General features: G+C 41.8%; 1 protein-coding gene across 2 annotated transcripts in view; it reads right to left on the bottom strand.

The window, feature by feature from the left end:
* The window catches only part of cdh13 (cadherin 13, H-cadherin (heart)), a 171427-nt gene extending 151557 nt beyond the window's left edge, over positions 1-19870 (bottom strand). For both annotated transcript variants that reach the window (XM_076082241.1, XM_076082240.1), the window contains exon 1: positions 19208-19870. In XM_076082241.1, the coding sequence (XP_075938356.1) occupies positions 19208-19414 (207 nt within the window). In that variant the 5' untranslated portion in view covers positions 19415-19870. The remainder of the gene's footprint in view (positions 1-19207) is intronic.
* Between the last annotated feature and the right edge of the window lie 1339 nt (positions 19871-21209).

Here is a 21209-nt window from a genome sequence, read left to right as displayed (position 1 = left end):
CTTGTGGCTAGAAGCTGGTCAGATGTCAAACCCCAGCATTCACAATGGATAGAATGAATACAACTCGGCTTCATGCCGATGTAAAGCTCTTTCCTGACTAATACTTTGAGTGTTCAGGACATAGTTGCTACATGTATTCATAAACACAAGTAGAAATTCCATATTGAGTTGACACATGTTTCAGCTTTCCCTTTAACCCTCATCCAACATATTTTACACACAGGTAACACCTGACTCCAAGAATAAGCTACTGGAAGAAACAAACATCACTGCAAAATGTTCTTCTCAAAACAGTATTAGTTCTGTAATGAATGTCATCTGAACAGAAAGAAAACAGATTATTATTTTAGGAACGTTACAGCTAATTTGCACATCGTGTGTGTGCACAGGAGGAAATCTGTGTCTGCTGCGTCTGTCTCCTTCACAAAAAGTACGAGGATGAGGGTTAAGGTGCTACATGTAGCCGTATTAAAAGTAACAGCGTCAAATTAATTGGGATGGCTTAATGTGATTAGCATAACAAATGAAACCATAGTTGAGACGGCTGGGAGGCGTTATCTTGTTTATTAATAAGAGAGCAGTGGTGTCTTTCGTTAAATGCAATTATAGAAATGAATGTCTCAGTTAAGAATGTGGTATTGATTTTGAGGCGCCGTATCTTGGGTTACAATGAATTAATGGAGGCCACAGACTGCAGAAAAAAAAGAACAAACCCATAGAATATACAGTGAAACTGCATCTCAACATGCTAATGACTGGACACATGACAGCCTGACTTGGATCCCTTTTGATATCATCTAAGCGTGTGTGCTACAAGAAATCCTACCAGCAGATGAGGCGGTACACCCTATGAAGTGAGTGATCTGTATCCTATAAAGACACCATATGTAAAGACATTACCTCAATTCCAATCTTAATCTGTGGCTAAAGAGACCACTTCACTTCCTTTATTAGCGCTGGAGCAGGGCTGGAGAGATTCATCAGAGGACGAGAGAGGTTCCTCCTTTATCTGTGGCATCACATTACCGGCCTTTCCTCTTCCAATCAGTAATGCATGACATCACGCAACCTCTGTATCACACGGGTGGGTCATCCCGCTCCTCTCCCTTCATGTTGCTCCTCTGTCTTCCCTCCTTTCTTTTGTCCCCCTATCGGCCCGTTACCATGAAGCCCGGAGCATATAGCGTAATGGCAGTAACGGCACACATGCAGCTGAACTAAGTGTTTTAGGTGTTAGGAGCCTAATGGTTTCATATATCATCTCGTCCTCCTCTCTCTGCCTTGAGAATATACTGCGGGAGGTTATTCATGAGAGGGACCATTTCCCCCTCTGTCTCCATCCTGCAGAAGTGCTGACTCTCAACTAATGGTGTTCTCAACCCAACATGCATTTCTATCCGATCCACAGCTCAGACACACACACGCACAATAAGAGGAATCGTATGAGGCTGAAACAAGCGTACAGGGATCTGCATCGCAAACGAACTACAGTCCTGTGCCAACAAGCGTCTGTACGCATGACTTCCCTCACTCAGACTGAGGCAAACACATTAATACATGCACACCGTGCGTGTATATTAGCGCGCATAGCTTTTCTTCTCAGCACGTCTGAGCTGTAATGAGAACATTAGTTGCGAGGTGCCTAGCATCACATCATTTGAATGGGGGATCACACCGGCAACACAGCAGTAACCTGTTTGGCAGACGGAGGGAATATATAATCAAACGCATGCAGACTCACAGCAAAGACAATGATGAGATGTTTCAAACAACGCTAGCCATGAACAGCTTTGGATTTACATGATTTTCTTTAAGCTATATGGTATATGAGATGCAAATATCTTAGCTGCGCCCCCCCACACAGCACATGTTCTAACTGGGGTTTGAGTATGCAGTGCATTCACAATGAAGTTACACGGATGGAAGAGCAATGTCTGCAGATGGCTTTCTGTCAAAAGTGAAGTATTTGGTCCGTCAAAGTCATTTTAATCTCGAAAGAAAAAAGATTTTAAGGGTAATGCGGAAGCAAATTAGACGAGCGCAAGTTCGTCCCGGACGCTTTAGTAACAGTTGCTGAGGTTAGCACATTAAAGTGCAAGTCAGTCGCACCATGGCGAGTGCAACTATAACGGGGAAGCTGGACCCTGAACGCCTCTGTGGGTTCCCGATCAGCTACAAGAGCAACGGAGAGAGAGTTGATGGGTGGCATGTCGGCGTATGGGTGAATGGAAACAGATCAAACATGCTTACGCACATTCAAATCGACGGCATTAGCCAGATGTGTAGATTACAGGGAAAAGGAATTAAAAAGCCCATCTCCTTGATTGCCGCTGCTTTCAAGCAGCCTTTAGAAGCAAACGCAGAATGGGATCAAACAACTACAGCAGTCATTTTGCACACATGGGCAATTCTCTGTGCGTTACATGAATAAAATAAAAAGGAACATTTAAAAAAAAACATGATCAAAATCAGATCAGATAAGAAAGTACAAAGTACTCCTCCGTATGCACACGTTTTATTTTCTATCATTCTATTCGTCTAGTATTTCCATTTTCATAGCACAAGAGATGCTTTTCAGTTGTAAGGACTTTTGTGACGCGTTCCCTTTTGGGAAAGTGTTTGTTCGCTGTTCCTATACAGTGAAATACACAAGTGTTTGGAAAGTTCCTTACTTTCATAATGAAACCAAAGTCGTTAGTGGGCAAGATGCTATCTCATTAAGTAAATATTGTCAGTGTGCAATATAACTATAGCAGCCCTAAATATGGCAGCAGTTGTCCTGGTAGATACTACTACTTCAGGTGCCGGTTCTCCTCTAATAGCTCTTTTTGTACTTGTGCATAAAAAATTGTAAGTGGTCCTCGTTGGTTGGAAGCTTGTGCAAATCCTCACCTGTGCACCATTCTTCTCTTCTTGGAGATCTTTGCATAATGGAAGGCTGCACAGAATAGTTGCATATGAAGCTCTCGCGTAAGTTCACTCAGGAAGACTATACTCTTGCGTGCCGAAGCCAGTAGTTTATTTCTCATACATCTGCCAATCACTCCTCACGCATGCTCGCTCATTATTTCCTTGCTGTCGTTGTTCGGGGCTGTCAATCATGATATCAGCTGTTCTGATTAGCTGGTCTCTTCTATCCAACAGCACAACGACACAATTACATCGTCAGCCTATCATCGTGCTGCTGGCTGATTTTAAATATGATTGTCTCTCTACCTTCAGTACGTTCATGCTGCTGTTACGCACCCGTCCACCTCCCCATCTCCGCCCAATCTTCACAGATCCATCAGCTTCATCAACAGATTATTCTATCAGCCTCATCATCCACCACCACCAGTGTCTGCACTCCACGGGGAAGGGGGGGGGGGTATCTTGCCGCTGCTCAGGGCAGACGCCCCGCGATTACAAATCTCCCTGTAGAGCACCGAAGACTCTGTCAAGACTTTATCATCACACATATCATCTGTTAGTAATAAACAATTATCTTTTCTTCATCTGACTTGTCGCTCCTGATTCAAATGATTTTGTCTGTGAATGATGGACATAAAAAGAGAATGCTTTTTTATACTTTTTTCAGCATATATGTGGACATGCGGGAATATATGGAATATGGTCTTTTGAGACTCAATTAGCTTCCAGAATATCAGTTATACTGCACATTTATACACCACCTTCAACTGGCAACTTTTAAGAATCTATAAAAGATCCATTTCTTACTTGTTTGGATGCTTGACATTGTATTAAATCTAACTTATTGACGCTTTCTGCATCAATGTGTAAAGACAATGACCCATTTCATTCCTAAAAGCACCCAATCATAATGACACAGTGTGTGTGTGTGTGTGTGTGTGTGTGTGTGTGTGTAGATTAGTTTGGCAATTTGAAGTCAGAACTGAGGCATTGCATTCCTCACACAGCTCATCACTTGCCTGTTAGCAAAATGAGGAGGCTATATTGTCTCTATCGCGGATCAGAGCAAGAAACATTTCTCTCAAGTTGAAAATTAGCATCTATGTGTGCGAGAGAACGCAGTGATTTCATGTGGAGGGTAAATGACTTATTAAAGGCAGGGAGAATTGGAGAAAACGGGCTCTGCTTGAGCCGCATCAGCAGCAGACAGTCACAGCAGAGGAAACTCTGTGACCTCTGACCTGCCCCCACCTTCAGAGTGCAGATCTGTGACTACAATCCATCTTGTCTGCTAGCATCACAGATCTCAGTCAACGCTCTCCTGTCACTTTCCTTTTTGACCTGAGACTGTCAGTGGAGCTCGAGCAGGGCTGTTTTGTTCTAAGGGCTGATATAATTACCACACATAGACATTGACGACTCTCATGGTGGAGAGCTCGCAGTTTCTTTCTAAATAAAAAAAGAGTTGCTCGGATATTTTATTCGTCATAAATACACTTTGGTGTACTTTATCCAAATGGATGCTACCCTGTGAATATCTTCTGTTACTACAAATGGATTTGCTCAACAATGTGAGGCTTCAAATTGACAGGTGCCATTTACTTTTTTTTTTAACTGACACAACCTTGGTGTGTCAGTTAAAGGCATGAAAAGGATTCAGAGCTCTTGTTATTCAACACATGGACAAGAGGAATCAGTGACACATAAAAGCCCTCTCCTAAATGTGCCAGAGACACACATGCATGCTGATACAAGCAAACTAGAGAAGGGTGTGCAATTGTAACTGTTCAAGGGGGGGAATAACTGAAATCCTTTGGCTTGTTTCAATCTGAATTTATGATAGAGCCAAACATTACATTCCTCACGTTCCTTCTCCTCTGTCTCCAGGGAGACCTCCGAGCTTTGAGTCCTGAAAGGCCTTTGTGCAGAGATGAGAAGCCAGGTTGATTACAGGGGAGGGATATGGGCAGAGGTGTGAGCTGAAGCCCAAGTCAATTGGGCGGTTGGCTTATTGTGGCAGAAGCAGAGGAAAAGGTAGATGAGCTGAGAAGCCTTTATCACTGCCTTAAACGCCCGACGAGAAAGTAAAAAGGGAAGTGGTGAAAAGGGGCCTAGTCATGCATATGGAAGCGTCTCCGTTGCCTTCCCACTGCCATCGCCTCATTTCACATTCACCCAGCATTCAGCTCCTCCTGAGCCATTCAAGTAGCCCTCCCTGTGCTGGGGCGGCGCATTCAAAGGGGCTCTGCCTGCCTGTCCTTTTCTTAAGATCCCAGTGAAACGGCTCTGCAGCAGCTCCGGGGTGAATAATTCCCAGAACCTTCCAAACACTCCTGTGGCTCAGCTTTTATCAGCAGGCTGCGCTCCACCCCCGCAGAAGCCCGGCCCTGCCCTAATACTCATCAGACAGTCTCCCCCAGTTAGGGGGAGGGGGGGGTTCTCTTCCTCAAGCTCTCCTCATTGCTCTCCCATGGACAAGAGCAAGGGAGGCATGATCTGATCACTGTGGAACTTCCTGAAGTGATGCAATGTGCAGTGATTTAGCAGCTCAGTTTGGAATACCTACAAGAACCCAAAGTGTCAGTAAATATTATCAGCTTAATGATGGTGGGAAGAACAGGAAGCTCGTTGTGCCAGCGACCACTAGATCTCAAACAATCCCTATGGAATACAGTATATGCTTTAGGAAACAGCATATTGCATAATATAATAGCATTGTGTTTCTTATATTTTAATTGTGTTAAAGCCACAAAGACAAACATCACAGAGAGACAGCTTAATTGTATTATGTAGCACCCACAGCCTGTATCAGAAAAGCCCTTCTTTTCAATTTTCATACAGCTTCTTCTATAGTAAAGCGAGATGAGATAACAACAAAGGAATGTTGTTTTTTTTCCTCTCAGCCTCCCAAAAGAATTTCCCCTTTTCCTCTACTCCTCTCAAAGCGTTAGACCTCAAGACATCAGCCTCCCTTAGAAACATCCGCAGGGATATGAGGTTGTTAATTCACCGGTCCTGTACACATCTGCTGCATCAACCTTCAGAAGCTTGAATCGTTCTAGACCAATGAAATGAAGCCGTGGAAGCAGGCTGTCAAGAAGGAAGCGCAGCTGCCAAGTGTTTGGTGCTCTCACCATGGCTCACTGGGAAAACACTTGAAGACCCACTGGGACTGGGTGAGAGTTTTTCTGCTGAAAGAACACATTTTCTACCTTCGAAGTGAAACCACAACTTTGTGGAATCAAAGCTTAAAGCAGATAAACCGAAAAGTCCCCATCCTCCTCAACTATAGGATTAGGGCTTTGCCGACATATTGTTAGCCATACTAGCTGCGTCTGTCTCGGGATAGCATCTGTTGTTCTGTGGGTTAGTTGGTCCACCACATAAGTCCAGACTGAAATATCAGAACAACTCTAAGATGGATTGCGATGAAATGTAGGACAGTCATTTGTAGTCCCCAGGGGATGAAGCCTACATGATCCTCTAACTCTTCTGCAGAACCACCATGCGGTTGACATTTGGGGTTTTTAGTGAAACATCTCAACAACTATTGGATGGATTACCATGGAATTTGAAACAGATATCCAAGATGCACACAAGGATGAAACTACTTCTTAGAGTATCCCCTGACTTCTTCTCTAGCGCCAACAGTAGGTCAACGTTTACTCTTATTGAGATCAACTGTACCAGAGACATTCATGTTCCTAGACAATGTATCCTGATGACTTTTGATCCACTGACCTCCTCTCTCGCACCACCAGCTGGTTGACATTTGTGGTTTTGAGTGAAATTTGTAATATTAGATGGATTGCCATTGAATTTGTCACAGACTGAATTGTGATAACTTTTGGTAATACCTTAACTTTTCATCAAGCCCCATCATCGAGGCAACATTTGAATTTGCCCGACATTTTGGTTTTTGACCAAAACGCTGCAAAACTAATGTTTCCATATTCATATATCCATTCAAGAAAAACATGATAGGATGTATTGCAGGGCTGTTGTATTAGACTGCATTGGTTTCAGGTGGATATCATAAGTGTATAATCATCATGGCCCAGGAAAAGAGAAGGTATGCACATTACAATGCTAAAACATGGCTAATGTCGAAAATACATACGCTGATCCAAATGTGGACAACCACCAAAAAACATATGACTTGACGGTGCTATCGCTCCCGAATTGTCTGACATGTCTTGTAATAGGTATGGTAGGGATGTAATGGTGCATTGTTTGGTACAGGATGTGCAGCTCAGTAAGTAATTTGTTTCAGGTTTGGTACCTCCCCATCCCACAAATAAGTATCATAGTAGTCTAGTATGATTGAATAGCATCTGAAGTACTCTGGCTGGTTGCTAAGACATGAAAAAGGCACATCCTACACTCAAAACTTTGCATTAATGGAGATTTTTATTGAAAATGAAGCCTCAGCAAGGCTCTTTGTGTAATTCATGTGTGAGCAACGCGCCCTAAGTCTTAGTTCTAAAGTGTCAGTGTTATGTGATTTTTAAACCTTTATTACTAGTCATTATCAGCATGAACATTTCAGAAGCCATACATTTTCTTTAAAAAAAAATGTTAATGTGCACTTCAGCAAACAGAACTGTTCTTTGAATACTGGATTGTGTTGCATGCGGATTTCTTTGTCTGTCTCGTATCCCAGAGCCACTGATCTGAAATGTTCCTCATTACATCAAAAGAACAGAAGCCCTTGGAATGTCAAAGAAGGTATAAATAGATCGTCTTTGGAGGGAGAGAGATTGAAGAAAAGATGGAAGGTGAGAGAGTGAGGGTGTTAAAAGCATAGAGCCGATAGAAAATGATAGAAGAGATCTTTCATTCAGCTGGCCGTCTCGCAAGATAAAAAATAATCCTGCTTCAGAAAGGCGTTGAAAGAGTCACAAAGGCTCTCCCTGGTGTATCATGGTACAAAATAGACCCCCCCCTCTCCTAAGGTATAATTCAATCTCCTTTTGTCTGGCACTGAAGGTACTTTTTGGAGGGCCAGTGGAAAACTAGGCTTACCTGTCTGCTACTGTCTTGGCTGCTTCTTTTGTAAGGTTTTATATTTGTCCTTAGAGGAGGCTTATATGCGGTGCACTCAGGGGCCGTGCTATGCCATCAACAAGACAGCTGTGTGCAATTACTGCACAGCCATTTCATTTCTCTCTTTAGATAAAAAAAAGACTGTCATATCCTTTTGAAAAAAACATGTTGAGAAATGTAACATGAACAGTGGCGAAGGTGGGTCCGACATCAGATGAAGAAAAACATGTTGTGTGGTGTGCACATATTTTACAACACTTTATTAGACCGCTTTATTAAATGATTGTCAAGATTTATTATGTGTGCACCTTCAGATCCTTTTAAAATTAAAGGACTAGTTTCAGTAAATATATGAATGACTTTATAATCAGTAAAGTTTAAAAATGTTTTTATTTATACTACTGTGTAGACGTCCAGCTGAGCCTCGATCAGGACATATTTTGGACTAAATCCTCTGAGAGAAACCTGATCCTTTTTATTTACTGTACCTGTTAGTGTCTCGGCCTGCTCGTGTTACACAGCTACTGACCTTTATGACAGCATTTTGCAGTGTAAAAATGTAAAAATAACAAGGTTGGGCAAAATACACAGATTCACTAAGCTCTATGATTGAATCACGTCTGACGGGTCTGTTCTTGAATCTCATATCTCACAGAGCAGCATACAAAATATGTAGGTAGCAGCTTCTTATTTTTAACTGACCGTTGCTTTTGCTGGTTAAAATTACATATTAATACAATTCATAACACTTGAACTTTTCCAATGTTGGGTTTGTGTGCTCGTTCCAACCCTGCGTCTGTACTCGGCCAAAGATCATCTGTGGGGGAAGATGCTCCACGCGGCTGTGTAAACGTGTTTCTGTAGTTCCAACGACTCTACAGAGAGATAAGTCTGTCCCAGTAAAATTATCTAGCTGATCATTTCAAATTAATTCCAGGAGGTAAATTTCAGGTAAATTTCATTCGTATCATATCAGTAATTTATGTTTTTTACTTCATAGATTTGAATCATGGAATTAACTTATATGTCTATGACAGGTTGTGGGTTGAGTGTGCACCGGGCAGCTGTGTGAATAAGGTAAATATAAGTATTGGATTAAATTCTGTATCTTCATATCCTGAATATTTATAACTTTTATAAGCCTATATTTTCCTCAGCGAAAAAGGCTTTGCTTCACTATGTGTCAAAGGTTACAGCATATCAATACATGTCTATCTGCAGAATATGAAAGGTTGTTGATTTTGACAGTTGGGAATGAAACTTTGGATGCAACTTCCTGCATGTTTAGTGATCCTACACACTTGACCAAATGACTTTCAGCAGACGCAGGAGTGGGTGAATAATTCATGTGTTTTCATTTTTTAGATGGTCAATCATTCTCAGCAATGACTTGGTCTCTTCTTACTGTATTTACTGTTGCATTTCCCTCAAGAGAGATTCTTATAATCTAGTGACCCATTGCAGTCCATTTCCCGTCTTTTGTGGTCAATGTCAGCCATTTCAGTGGAGAGTGTTTCTGTCTCCAGTCTCCACAGCTGAAAGTGGAGCTGCCCCTGGAACTAAAGTGGAGTGCATTAGGGGTTGTGCCATGTGGCTCAGCAGGCGACGGACAGGCTGAATTAGCAGCGGTACTGCCTGAGGCGGAGCAACAGGGCGCTCGCTGTTTAATCAGGTTATCTGGGAGCAGGGGCGTAGCAGTTTGTCTGCAGGGGTTTCAGGGGGTTTCTGGAAGGACAGCAGGAGGGTGACACAGCTCTCAGAGTTGAATGATCATGACCTGAAGGAAGGCTTACAAACAAGAAACCAATCTGAAGGAAACTTGAGAAAATTCTCTCTGAGCTGCCACTGCAAAAATGGTTTCAAAGAAAGTTATTTTCTGTCATTCGATCTAATTGAACGTTACTTATTTCCGTGTCATCATTTTCTATCATTTGTCTCTCGTTAACAACAGGGTTGTTTGAAAAACCAAACTTTAGATGCAAAGGATTGTTTTTGTTGTAGAGAGTGTTGCAAACACAGTTAACTAGACAATTATGCATGTGCAATAAATTATAGACCAGCGGTATAATCATCGGAGCGCAACGGAGTGTGACCCTGTGGCATGAAAGTATTGCGGTCGTATTTCTTAAAGGTGAGAGCTATTATGGGGGCTGGAGGTTTGCTTGGTCGGGGAGTAGCTGCTGGTGGTGTTGATAGTGTGCGTGTGTGTGTGTGTGTGTGTCCTTTATCTCTTGCCCACATACAGGGACTAAGTGCACATCAGGCCTGTTTTCCAGTGTGCAGGGCAGCATATCCTGCTCTCTAAAGCTCAGGAAATTACAGTCCAGCCAAGCAGAAAACAGGAGCGGGATTTGGACAACAGGCTTCACCTGTCTCAGGCCTCAGGCTCATGAAGTTACACCTACTGTAAATGAGGAAGGCATTGGATCGCGGAATGAAACAGTGGTGTTTGTCTGTTGAAGGGTGTAGGCGTGCATATGTGCAAGCTGTGGTACAGAACATGCAATATGTATTGTTTGTTTTCATTAAATTCAAAAAATAGCTTTTTTAATTTCTTTTATTCTTTGTACTATTCCCCAATGTTCTCCTATTTCATCGGCCTTATTCTCACTTCCCCGTGGTCCATTGTTCTTTCCTCTCTGCTCCTCGCAATGCAGCCCGTTCTCTTTCTGTCTGGAGGCACACCGCCCACAAATTATTCATTACATGTGGCTGTTTTGCTAGCAAATAGAAGAACTGCGGTCATTTAGTTAATAACAGTGTGGACCACACTCCGAGCAGTACGCCCTTCAGTGACACAGTACTGTCAGTTGAAGAGTAGCGGTGCAACGGATCATAAAACTCGGATCGGATCACGGATCAGAGTCACGGATCGGATCAGCACAAAAGAAAAAAAAAAAAAAGGGAGAAAATGTAACTTTTAGAGATCCCTGATCATGTTTTGTTTTACTACCGATACTAACTGCAGATCATTGATGATCCATATTGTTGTTTGATTACAGCAGCTGGTCTACAAGGCTCCAGACTAAATGTTTTTGTCACCGTCCAAAAATCATTTCAACCACTCTGAAGTCTTAAATTTGTTTTTTTCCTCATAAAAACACACAATTCAAATGATAAGGAAATACATTTTTTTATCGATTAAAACAAATCTTTATATTGCTGTGAAAACTTCTCCTTCATACAACTGGATTTATTCAAGTTTCTCACCAAAACTACATTTTACAAGATCACATGTGAACACATTGTGAAAACGTTATAATTTACCTTTCGCTTCATAATATTTTTTCATTGAACAGAGCCTGAACGCATCGTAATGTGAACAGAACCTTCGTTCTCCTCGTGTCAATTTCAACACGGGTTGGTTGTTTAAAATGAAACATTATCAGAGATCGGCGACTAGAAAAGCATAAACGATGTCCTGATCGCATATTTTACTGAATATTGACGGAGCGATCGTCAGTAGAACTTTATTTCACACTGCGGTGGTTAACGTTCAGCTGTGTAATTAATCCGCGGTTCACGTGCGTGCCGAACCGCGAGGGAGGATCCGTACCGATCACAGATCATCCGTGGTCCGTTACACCACTAGTGAGGAGTGATGTGAACGGTGCACTCAGTTAAATATGTCCTACAGAAACATATTGTTTCTGGTTGGTTATCAACTGAAATCACACGAAAAAACACATAAAACCCCCAAACATGCATCACATAAACATGAGTCATTTGTTTTTCTCTCCATCCACTCACACGCTGCCTTCAGTCTGGTAGTTTATAACATGTCGTTAAAGAGGTAATGCTTCCATTTGTGTGATTAAGGGTGATGTTTTATAAGAAATAGGCAAACTGATAAAGCTATTACACTGACATGTTTAATGTGTGGAATATCTTGTTTTTATGCATTTAAATCAGATTAAATCCATTAAATTAGATAGAGCTTGTATTTAATATTGTGATGTAGTTCCTGCTGCTTTCCATTAAATGTTGATACATTGCTGATTTTTCCTTTAAAACACATTTCAACGTATCTTTTCAAAGGTTTTAGATCAGAACATTTCACTTGCCAATTGGCTTCATTATCATTTTATTCACTAGATTTCACAGCTCTTTAAATCTTTGCCTCGTTTGATTTTACATTTAGGCCCGGGGGCTGTACAAAAAGATATTAGTATTTATAAATAAAGATGAACAAAAATATCCAAAGACATATACACAGAGATACGCACAGAGATATACATTCACACGCAGCTATGCACACAGACACACATACCCAAACAAACACAAACACAAACAGTAGATACCCGAAGGGTCAAATGTTTGGTTTCACCTACATGCCCTTTTCCTCCACCTCAGCAACATGACGGATTAATCAACAATACTCTCTCTCTCTGACACATAAGCCATAAGCAGGAGAGAAAAGCCACAGGGGAGCAGGTATAAGCCAAAAGCACAGATAGAAAGGAAAGCTGTAAAATATGATTAAACAACAAATCCGTGAGATCTGTGCCTTGTGCAGCAAGGTATACGGATGAAATCCTGCAAGGTCGCCAAATTAACAAATTGTGTGAATTATTTGTTCTGCATGTCTGCAAAAATGAAAAGCCTGAAGCAATTTAATGCTTACACTGTTAGGAATTGAATACGTTTCTGCGAGGTCCTGGCCCGGAATGCTTAGCATCTTTGCACTGTATGTGTGCTGTGTTTAAAGAGAGGATTGGTTTGTATTATCTGTTATTTTTAGACAAAAGGGGGCAACAGTGGGGCATACTTGTAAGGGGAAGGAACATTTCCGGAGTTTTAGGGACTGAGGAGATAACCAGCATGCTGTCAACAGATCCCTTATTCCCCAACCGCACTATTAATTCATGCACTTCACTCTGCTGTGCAGCATAGGATATACAGCAGTGAGCAGCTTAACGGTCAGCTTTTCAATGCACATAAATGACACGTTTTCTTGGTGTGCACGGGTCAAGGTCTGTTGGAGATGCGGTCAAGCTTTCTTGTTTGAATAGATTGTCGTATGCATGTGCAAAGAGTGAATGGAACGGATTGTTTTTGGATGTCACAGGTGTTAGCAGCTGTCTGTCTTTACTTGCTCCGATCGTTTGTTGTTGTTATCGAGTGTCAACCCTTTTTAAAATTCCATACATTTTAAATGTCACATGAATGATTAAAAAAAATAAATATTAGAATCATTACAAAATAGCCATGAGTTTCTTTCTGCAAAATAAAAAAAAACAAAATGTTTTCACTATAAAGACAGTCAGAGATCACAGCCAGAGTCATTTGCACTGGGAGTGATCTCTTTGAAGATGCCACAGTTTGATGTCTACGCTGTCAAAAATAAGAAAATATAGCTAAAAATGTATCAATAGAGTTTGACAACCTGACAAAAAGCTGTTGTGAGGGGACAGCTTTGCAGACTTTTTAAAAACTGAAATATTTAAAAATCTAAAATTCAAAACAGCCGTCAATTCGCAGCTTGGACTTTGCAGAGTTGCGATAGGTCCGTATGGGTTTTTTTTCCGTGAGCCCTTCCTTTGTCACTGTGTACTGTGGCTTGACAGACAGAATATAGTGAGCAGAGTATGGTGCCTTTTAGATCTGCTGTCAAAGGACATCACAAGGGCGGATGCTGCTTTCTACTGCCAGGCGCAGGCTGCAAACACCGGGCTGTGAGGCACACAGAAGGCAAACCAAACACCTGACCAAGAACAAACGCTGGGATTGAGATGACGTTTGAAGACATCTGTAAGTTTGATTTGAATCAAATTCTATTATTTCAAATAATGAACAGACGGTATGAAAATAATCACGCTGCAACCAGAGACTCTCTGGTCTTTGTTAGTGTAACTGACTATTCTTCCGCTCGGAGCTTACAGTGTGAATCACAAATAAAACAGACTTTTTAACCTGCCAATAATGTCCACAGCAAATTTCAGCGCTTTCAAGGTAAGCACGTACAAAGGACTCACCACACTTATTGTTGCGATGACCTGCATTACTGAGGGTCGTCCTTCTACCTGTGTAAACAAGACTGTTATTTATCGCTTCACGTTCTGTCCTTCCTCTGTTCTAAAGCCAATTAGGGCTCTTCCCCGCCACTCTCGACCCGACCCAAGCTTGTCATAACCGCAGTGATGAGCCCCGTACGCCTCCCGCTCCCTTCCTCCCCATTTTCCATCTCATTAGCATTCATTTTCACCCTAATTGAGCTTAATAAGAAAATAATGTCTGGCATTAAATCCTTGTGAACATGTGGCCAAGCTGATCGGCTGTGTCTGCTTGTTCTTCCACAGCAACTGTTTACTTTGCCGGGGGTTTGTTTGCTTGTTTTGCCTTGCTTGTCGTTCCCGTAATAGCCTATTTAGAATTCTCAGCTCCGGTCCGTCTGGAGCTGACCCCTCGCCGTTGCTACGCTGAAGTAAGACTGTGCTTTTCTGAAAGGTGCAAGATCCGAGATTGGGAGCATTGCGTTTGCCTCTCAGCGGCTCTCAGCATGGCGACGGCAAACAGTGCAAACCGCGGGGAAAGTGCTGACAGAGCTAACGGTGTTTAGCTGAGGGGGGGAAACGGAGGGTGGGTTCTACGTTTGCGCGACAAAGCTAGCGATCGGGACGACGTTATCAGCTGGTACCGCTGTATGACAGTCCAGAATATCGATCAATCATCACCAACATAACGTAAATTCGGACGGACATGGAAATAAGGGAAACGGAAGGAAGCGCAGTGTCCGTTCAATACAACCTTGGATGACTGTACAGCAGAATATGGACACATTGTCGTGCATTGAAAAAGACACTAAAAGAAGAGTCTGCACCTTAAACATATAGGCAAGGCACGGAGTCTTAAGGATCTGTGTTGACTTGCAGCCGGCTGCACAGGCACGAGGTTGACATATAACCCTGAACATATGGAGCCACTCTCTGAGAAGAGAAAGATGTTATCTGTATCCAAAACAACACCTTCTGTTATACCTTAAAGCACTGCCTCGAGCACAAACATGATGGTATTCCATCATCTCTCTTGATGGATAATAGACTTGACATTTACTGACATTTCCTTTCAAATGTTACTTCAAAAACATCCTGGATTGGAGAATTACATCATGAACATCTTACATGTTTGTGTCTTGGTGGGACCAATTTTGAAACATCTCAACATCTCAGACTTAAATGCAAGGTTACCTTTGAAGCACTGATGTGTGATTGAGGAAAGCACTGCTGTATATCTAGACCTGCCAACTCTGACCTGACAATCTTTTTTACCATTTTGGTGACCTTAACGCCTCAGATGGAAATCACATCTGTCGGCACAATGATTGACTGTACATCATTAATGTACATGCAGCAGTCCATCGGAAGAAATAAACAGATTATTTGCAAAAATATTTGCAGATACTGTTAGTTTGTCTTTGTGCCTGTATTCGTCCATTTGTCTTTCTCCTGCATAAACCATCTGAGGAACACTTAGGCGGAAGGTGGAAAGGTAGAAAAGAAATACACAGGCTTTACTGATTTGGGAGCCTTCCTGCAGCAACTCCTAGGTCCACACAATTTGTATTGGTCGGCTATAGAGAGTTTATTGGTAGAAGAACAAACAATGACCCCAGTCTAGTGTCTCAATTGGCTCAGCTATATTTTTTATCCATTACATTGGTGAAAAACAAAGCAAAAAAAAGACAACTGTCCTCTTCTTTGTGTAAAGTAACAATTGATACTGGTGTACTCTGATGTCAAAAGGCATGCCTGCTACGCAAAATGTGTACAGGTTGGCAGGTGTGTATATCTAAACTTGCAATAACACATTGTTGGTCTCTTGGGGGCAGCAGAAAAAAAACAACAACAAACACAACATTGACATGCTATTGTACGTATCACCCCAGAGACTGAACACACCATTAAAGTTGTGGCCAGAAAACTCAAAACAATTATTTTGTAGACACAAAAAAAAAAAAAGAAAAAGAGAAGTGTGAGGAACGACAGAGTCAGACGATGAATGTCTGTTTGTTTTCACATGACAAGTAGTCATGTGATCCAATGTCAATCTGAAAGTATGGAGTATAGCAGCTTTAACAGATACATCCGACATTAAATCTATGGCATATGAAAGACCCTGAGCATTTTCACTTTGTCTATAAAATGCCTTTGGAGTAATGGTGATTTTAATCAGAATATTTCATGTTTCATTCCTATACAAGCCATTAGCTACAGTAGGAAAGGAGACACCCTTAACGAGTGTGACTAGGACAGCCTGCGAGGACCACTGGGCACTATAAAAGTGATGCAGTCTCCATTGTGCACACGCCGTTAGACCATTGATACAAAGGAAAGGCATTTGATAGGAGACCCTTGTTCTGAGTTATGACGGGGGGCACAGACTTTTTAAAAAATCTGTTTATGATAAGAGGACAGAGAGCAGGATATCGAGCAGGACTGGTTGGGAAAAGGACAAAGAAGGGAGGAAGCAAAGCAGCACTTGTGTGAAAGTGCAAATGTACAGTATGTGGGAAGAGCTTGCCTTCAGGGATTAAAACTATCAGGTTTGGAAATAAGGATCATTAGTGATTGCATTCATGAAGCAAATTCACTCCAGGCCTTTCAAATAGCGGCAAATTACAGTGGTATCATTTTTTTCTCACAATAATGGAATTATTATGCCACTTACTGAAGCTTTCAATTACATCTCTGAAATTTTATGGTTAGACTATGGAGGCAAAATCACTCTGAGGTTTTTTTTGGAAAGCAGACTCATTTCAGTCTAGGGTCAGCAGGCAGAAACATAATCAAATCCATGACTTATTCTTATGAGCTATTTTAAGTTATGTGCATAGTGCACTGTTGTTAGATGTTAATGTCTTTGCTCGTAGATGGCCACCTTTTCTAACTGACAGTTTCAATAAAGTCTCTGTCTGTCGCATGAGACGTCTTTTCCATCATTCTTGTGTCGCACAATGAAATCAACAGCGAAACGCTGGTACTGGATAGCCATGATTCCAATAAATAGCAGGCTCCAACACATTATTCTATGTGAAACAAGAAGCAGCATCTGAGGCCAAGTGGGAGAGAGACAAATCACTGGAAGACGAGGGTTATTATTGGCTCAGAGGCCTTCACACTGTGGATACAACTAAGTAAAGGTTGAATCAGCCGCTTGTGGAGAGTTAATGTACTTGGTAATAATGAAATCTGCAGCTAGCTGCTCGAATAAAGCCCCTTTATCTTGCAATAAACTTGCTATGTGTGTAAATATACAGCATATTGTGTTTGGATAACATTGTCCTTCACGTCATGTGTCAGAAACAATCCACCCAGCATCTTGAAATTGTCAAATCAATACAATAATATTCTGTTTTTCTACAATTATGTTGTATCTGTGCATGATTTTGTTTCAAGTTCTCCCGGTGTCTGTTTTTCTGCCACCCTTCTTCCTCGTTTATTCTCAGTCTCACTCCTCGCTTTTGATTGAGCTCAGTCATTGTGCCATTAAATATCCCAGTGCTGAGCTAAATTCTTTCCATACTGAACACAGTAAAACCTTTATGTGGAAGTTCCCCAGACCCCCATTTCCTGCTCTTCTTCACTGTCCTCTTTCCCAATTCTCTTTGTCTTCGTCCCCAGAGTTTCATGTACCAACTTTTGTTATAGCCAACAAAGACCCCAAAACTATATTTCAATGAGCTTCTCGCTACACTTTGAGGGTATGAGAACAGATAAGTGTGGTTAATTTGAAGGTCTGTGCTTGTGTTTCTGTCTATATGTGTCTCTATAGTATTTGTTTTGTAAATTATAGTAGAAATGCTGACAGTGAAAAAAGCATCTGCATGAAGTCTAAAATGAATATACTGCAAGTGCTTGAAAGAGGTACAATATGTACAGCTTATGAAATAACTGAATTCAGAAAGATCTGTGTCGATTATAAACAAGGTTATTTCCTTCTAAATGTTCTTGAATGAACCAACAAAGAACCACGTTATTCGTAACTATCTTAGCATTGTCTCCACACTGGGCTGAGCCTGCTGCTCACAGCTAACGGTGCTAACGGAGCTAACGGTGCTAACGGAGCTAACGGAGCTAACGGAGCTAACAGTGCAGACAAAGCAAGGAGAAGCTCAGATAGTAACTTCATTCTCTGCTCAGGTGGACATTACTGCACTTTATTGTTATTTATTAGTTATTTGCCGCTATATTAATGCTCTGAATGTCATACAGAGAACCTGCTGTTGTTTTTGGAACAACACACTCTAATTCAATCACTTCATTTTGATAAAGGAACGTAAATGTCGAGACTTAGAATTACCAAGTTCAGCTCATATGGCTCAAACCTGGCTCTTTGCAGTACTGCAAGGGTTAATGTGGCATGTAAACCTGATACTCCTTTTACATTTGCCTCCTAACACGTGTGTAAGCCCAGATCTACGACTGCTGGGGATTAGTACAGTTTGCAGGCGTTTACGGGGCCGGAAATCAGTTTTATAAGCACCGTGCGCTGCACAACGGGCGGTAAGAAACACTGCTTATATTACTGGGTCATCATTCCTTTCCAAATTCAGAGTCACATATTATTGATTTATAAAGGACGACTGCTGATGTCTGTTTAACCACATTATTCATGAGAGACAGGGATGTGCAGTTACTGGGTGTCAAAGGTGCTCGTAAACAACCTGAATCAGACCGTCACCACTGACAGCATGTCCTGTTCACACCATGCATGTAATACGAAGCAATGACACCAGAGCAGGGGAAGACTAAATACATTTGGCGAATGTGTGTTTTCGCCTCCCAGCCTTCCTCTCTCTTCGTCGCATGCCTGCTCTGCTCTCACATCTGTTGGTATTTACTGAGTGAATTATGCTTACGTCTGGTCTGAGAAAACAGGATAAGATCAATTGAGTGACTTAAAACGTAGATTTTCTCTGCCCCTTCCTCCCTTTCTGTTACAGGGGAAATGGTTTAGTCAGGCAGACAACCCTGAGGGCACCAAAACCCAGCAGGCACCTCAAACAGGCGGTCATTGTTTTTAATCAGAGAGCAATGAATAACTGGACGGAGTTGTAAAATAAATAATCAGTCATCAAAATAGGAACTACATGAACACAGAGACAAGGAAACAATAAAAGTCAGAGAAAGAGTGGCCAGGTGGACAGAAAGGAGAGAAAAGAGCATCTACACAAACACAAAGAGCACCGTATCTTTTAAAAAGAATGCACACACACACACGCACACACACACACACACACACACACACACACCTGGTAGGAGTCAATGACTTCCCGGTCCAGTGAGCGGCTGACTGACACTTCTCCTGTGTCTATGTCAATGGTGAAGAGACCTTTGGGATCCTGGTCAGCACCGGGGCCTGTCAGACGGAAGATATGGTTCCCCAACCTCCCTGTTGAAATCACCTGCAGACACACACACACACACACACACACACACACACACACACACACACACATCAACAACACGAACAATTGCAAGCTTTTCGCATTTCATTCTGAGTAAGCCTATTTCCCGAGGCAAAGAATTGCTGAATTACTGCTTCCATTTTCTATTTTTTTTCTCCTTTTTTTTTTTTTTTTAAGCAAAGCGCAATGGAAAACACTTATTATTAGAATTTGTTAATACACATTTCAGCAAAAGGAGCTTACTGTCCCTTGAATAGTGATGCAAATCCCTGATAGCTAGCAATTAAAAATGCATATCAGACAAGACTTTGATTTGATTTCATCAGTTGGCAAGAAAGTTAGCATCATTTCCCTGAGCATTGGAGGCCTGCTGTTACCACTTGTTAATGCATGGTAGGATTCCTCTCAGATAAGGAAAGTGGAACAGTTAAATAAATATAAAAAACATTCCTTAATTATTAAGTGTGAATGTTATGTAGATTTGTGTTTTCGGAAGATTCAGTACCGAAAGGCTGTGAGATAGCCTTGTACGGTCGTGTTTTATTGTTTTTAAGTGCTGCCAAGTTAGTTGGCTGACAGGAACGATCTGACCCAGGGACTCTTTGGATAGATATACTCACATGAGACTGCCGTGGCCAGCAGCATCCACGGATAACCCAGCAACAGGACCGGGAAGGTTAGAAAAAGAAACACAGAAAAACAGCATGTTAGATTCACATAGCACCGAAAAACAACAGCAATAACAGACTATGACCTTGTAGATCTCTGCAGATCCTGAGTTCAGGCTGGATGGGAGAGAGGGAAATATGATAAAATACTAAACCAAAATTGCAAAAACCTCATATGTAGACTGACTTTACAAATTGTTGTACTTATAATACCAGATTCACAGCATATAGGTATATTTTTCAAATTTTGAAGGTGTCCCAGTAAGATATTCTTATACTGAGAGACTCTGTTTTGTCTGCAAAGTGATGATTAAGTGGTTCAGAACAACACAATGTGCATGCTTTAAAGAAATAGATTGCTTTTTTGGATATATATCTATCCGTCTAACTTTCTTGCTGATAGTTGAATGAGGGCATGTATACAACTCTTATGGCTGCACAGTAAATATATGTAGGTGGAGCCACAGGACGGTTTGCTCTGCTTAGCATAAAGACTAGAAAAAGGGGAAAACAATTAGCCTGGTTCTGTTCAAAGGTATAGAAAAAAAACCTGCCTAGCATCACCTTCAAAGCTCACTGACTACCATTTCATATTTTGTTTGTTTAAAGTGGGGGTAATGTGCTGGACTGCTTCTCTACCTTTGATGAGGGCCAAAGGTAGTTGATGTTCCTACTCTGTTCCCACTCCTGGATGTGAACAGCCTCACGGGTAAAGCCCGAAAGTCAGCACTTTAAGTTTCCATCATTTCAACCACAACAAGGCGTCACTGTCTCAACACTTCTGTCTAAATACTAAAAGCAGCCAGTGTGTGCTGCACCCACACAAACCCACACATGGTGGTGACCACTGTGACATCCTTCTGGGCCTCAGCACTGTCGCTGTGAGCAAAGGATGCAAACGGTTCCCCTGCACTGCGCCTCGTGATCAGACGGCTGCCACAAGGTCACCTTTAATGAGAGCAGGCTTCCGCGGAGCGGCAGCTGAAATGACGGCCTTTCTACTCCTCCACTTGAAAGAGCATGGGAGATGAGACTGCAGCGTTACAACCCCATGCCAGACGGAGCTCAGGCCCTTACAGCCTCTCCAAAGCTCTGTGCCATTTATCTCGCTGTCCCGCTTCATCTTTCCCCTCTGTTCCCTCTCGCTCTTGTGCTCCCTGTTCCGCAGCTTGTTACTT

This window comes from Anarhichas minor, unplaced genomic scaffold (assembly GCF_050575085.1).
Source record: "Anarhichas minor isolate MPS153535 unplaced genomic scaffold, ASM5057508v1 ptg000090l, whole genome shotgun sequence".
In the NCBI taxonomy this organism is placed as follows: Eukaryota; Metazoa; Chordata; class Actinopteri; order Perciformes; family Anarhichadidae; genus Anarhichas; species Anarhichas minor.
The sequence above is the reverse complement of the archived record's forward strand: the minus strand, read 5'-3'. Positions and strand labels throughout refer to the sequence as shown.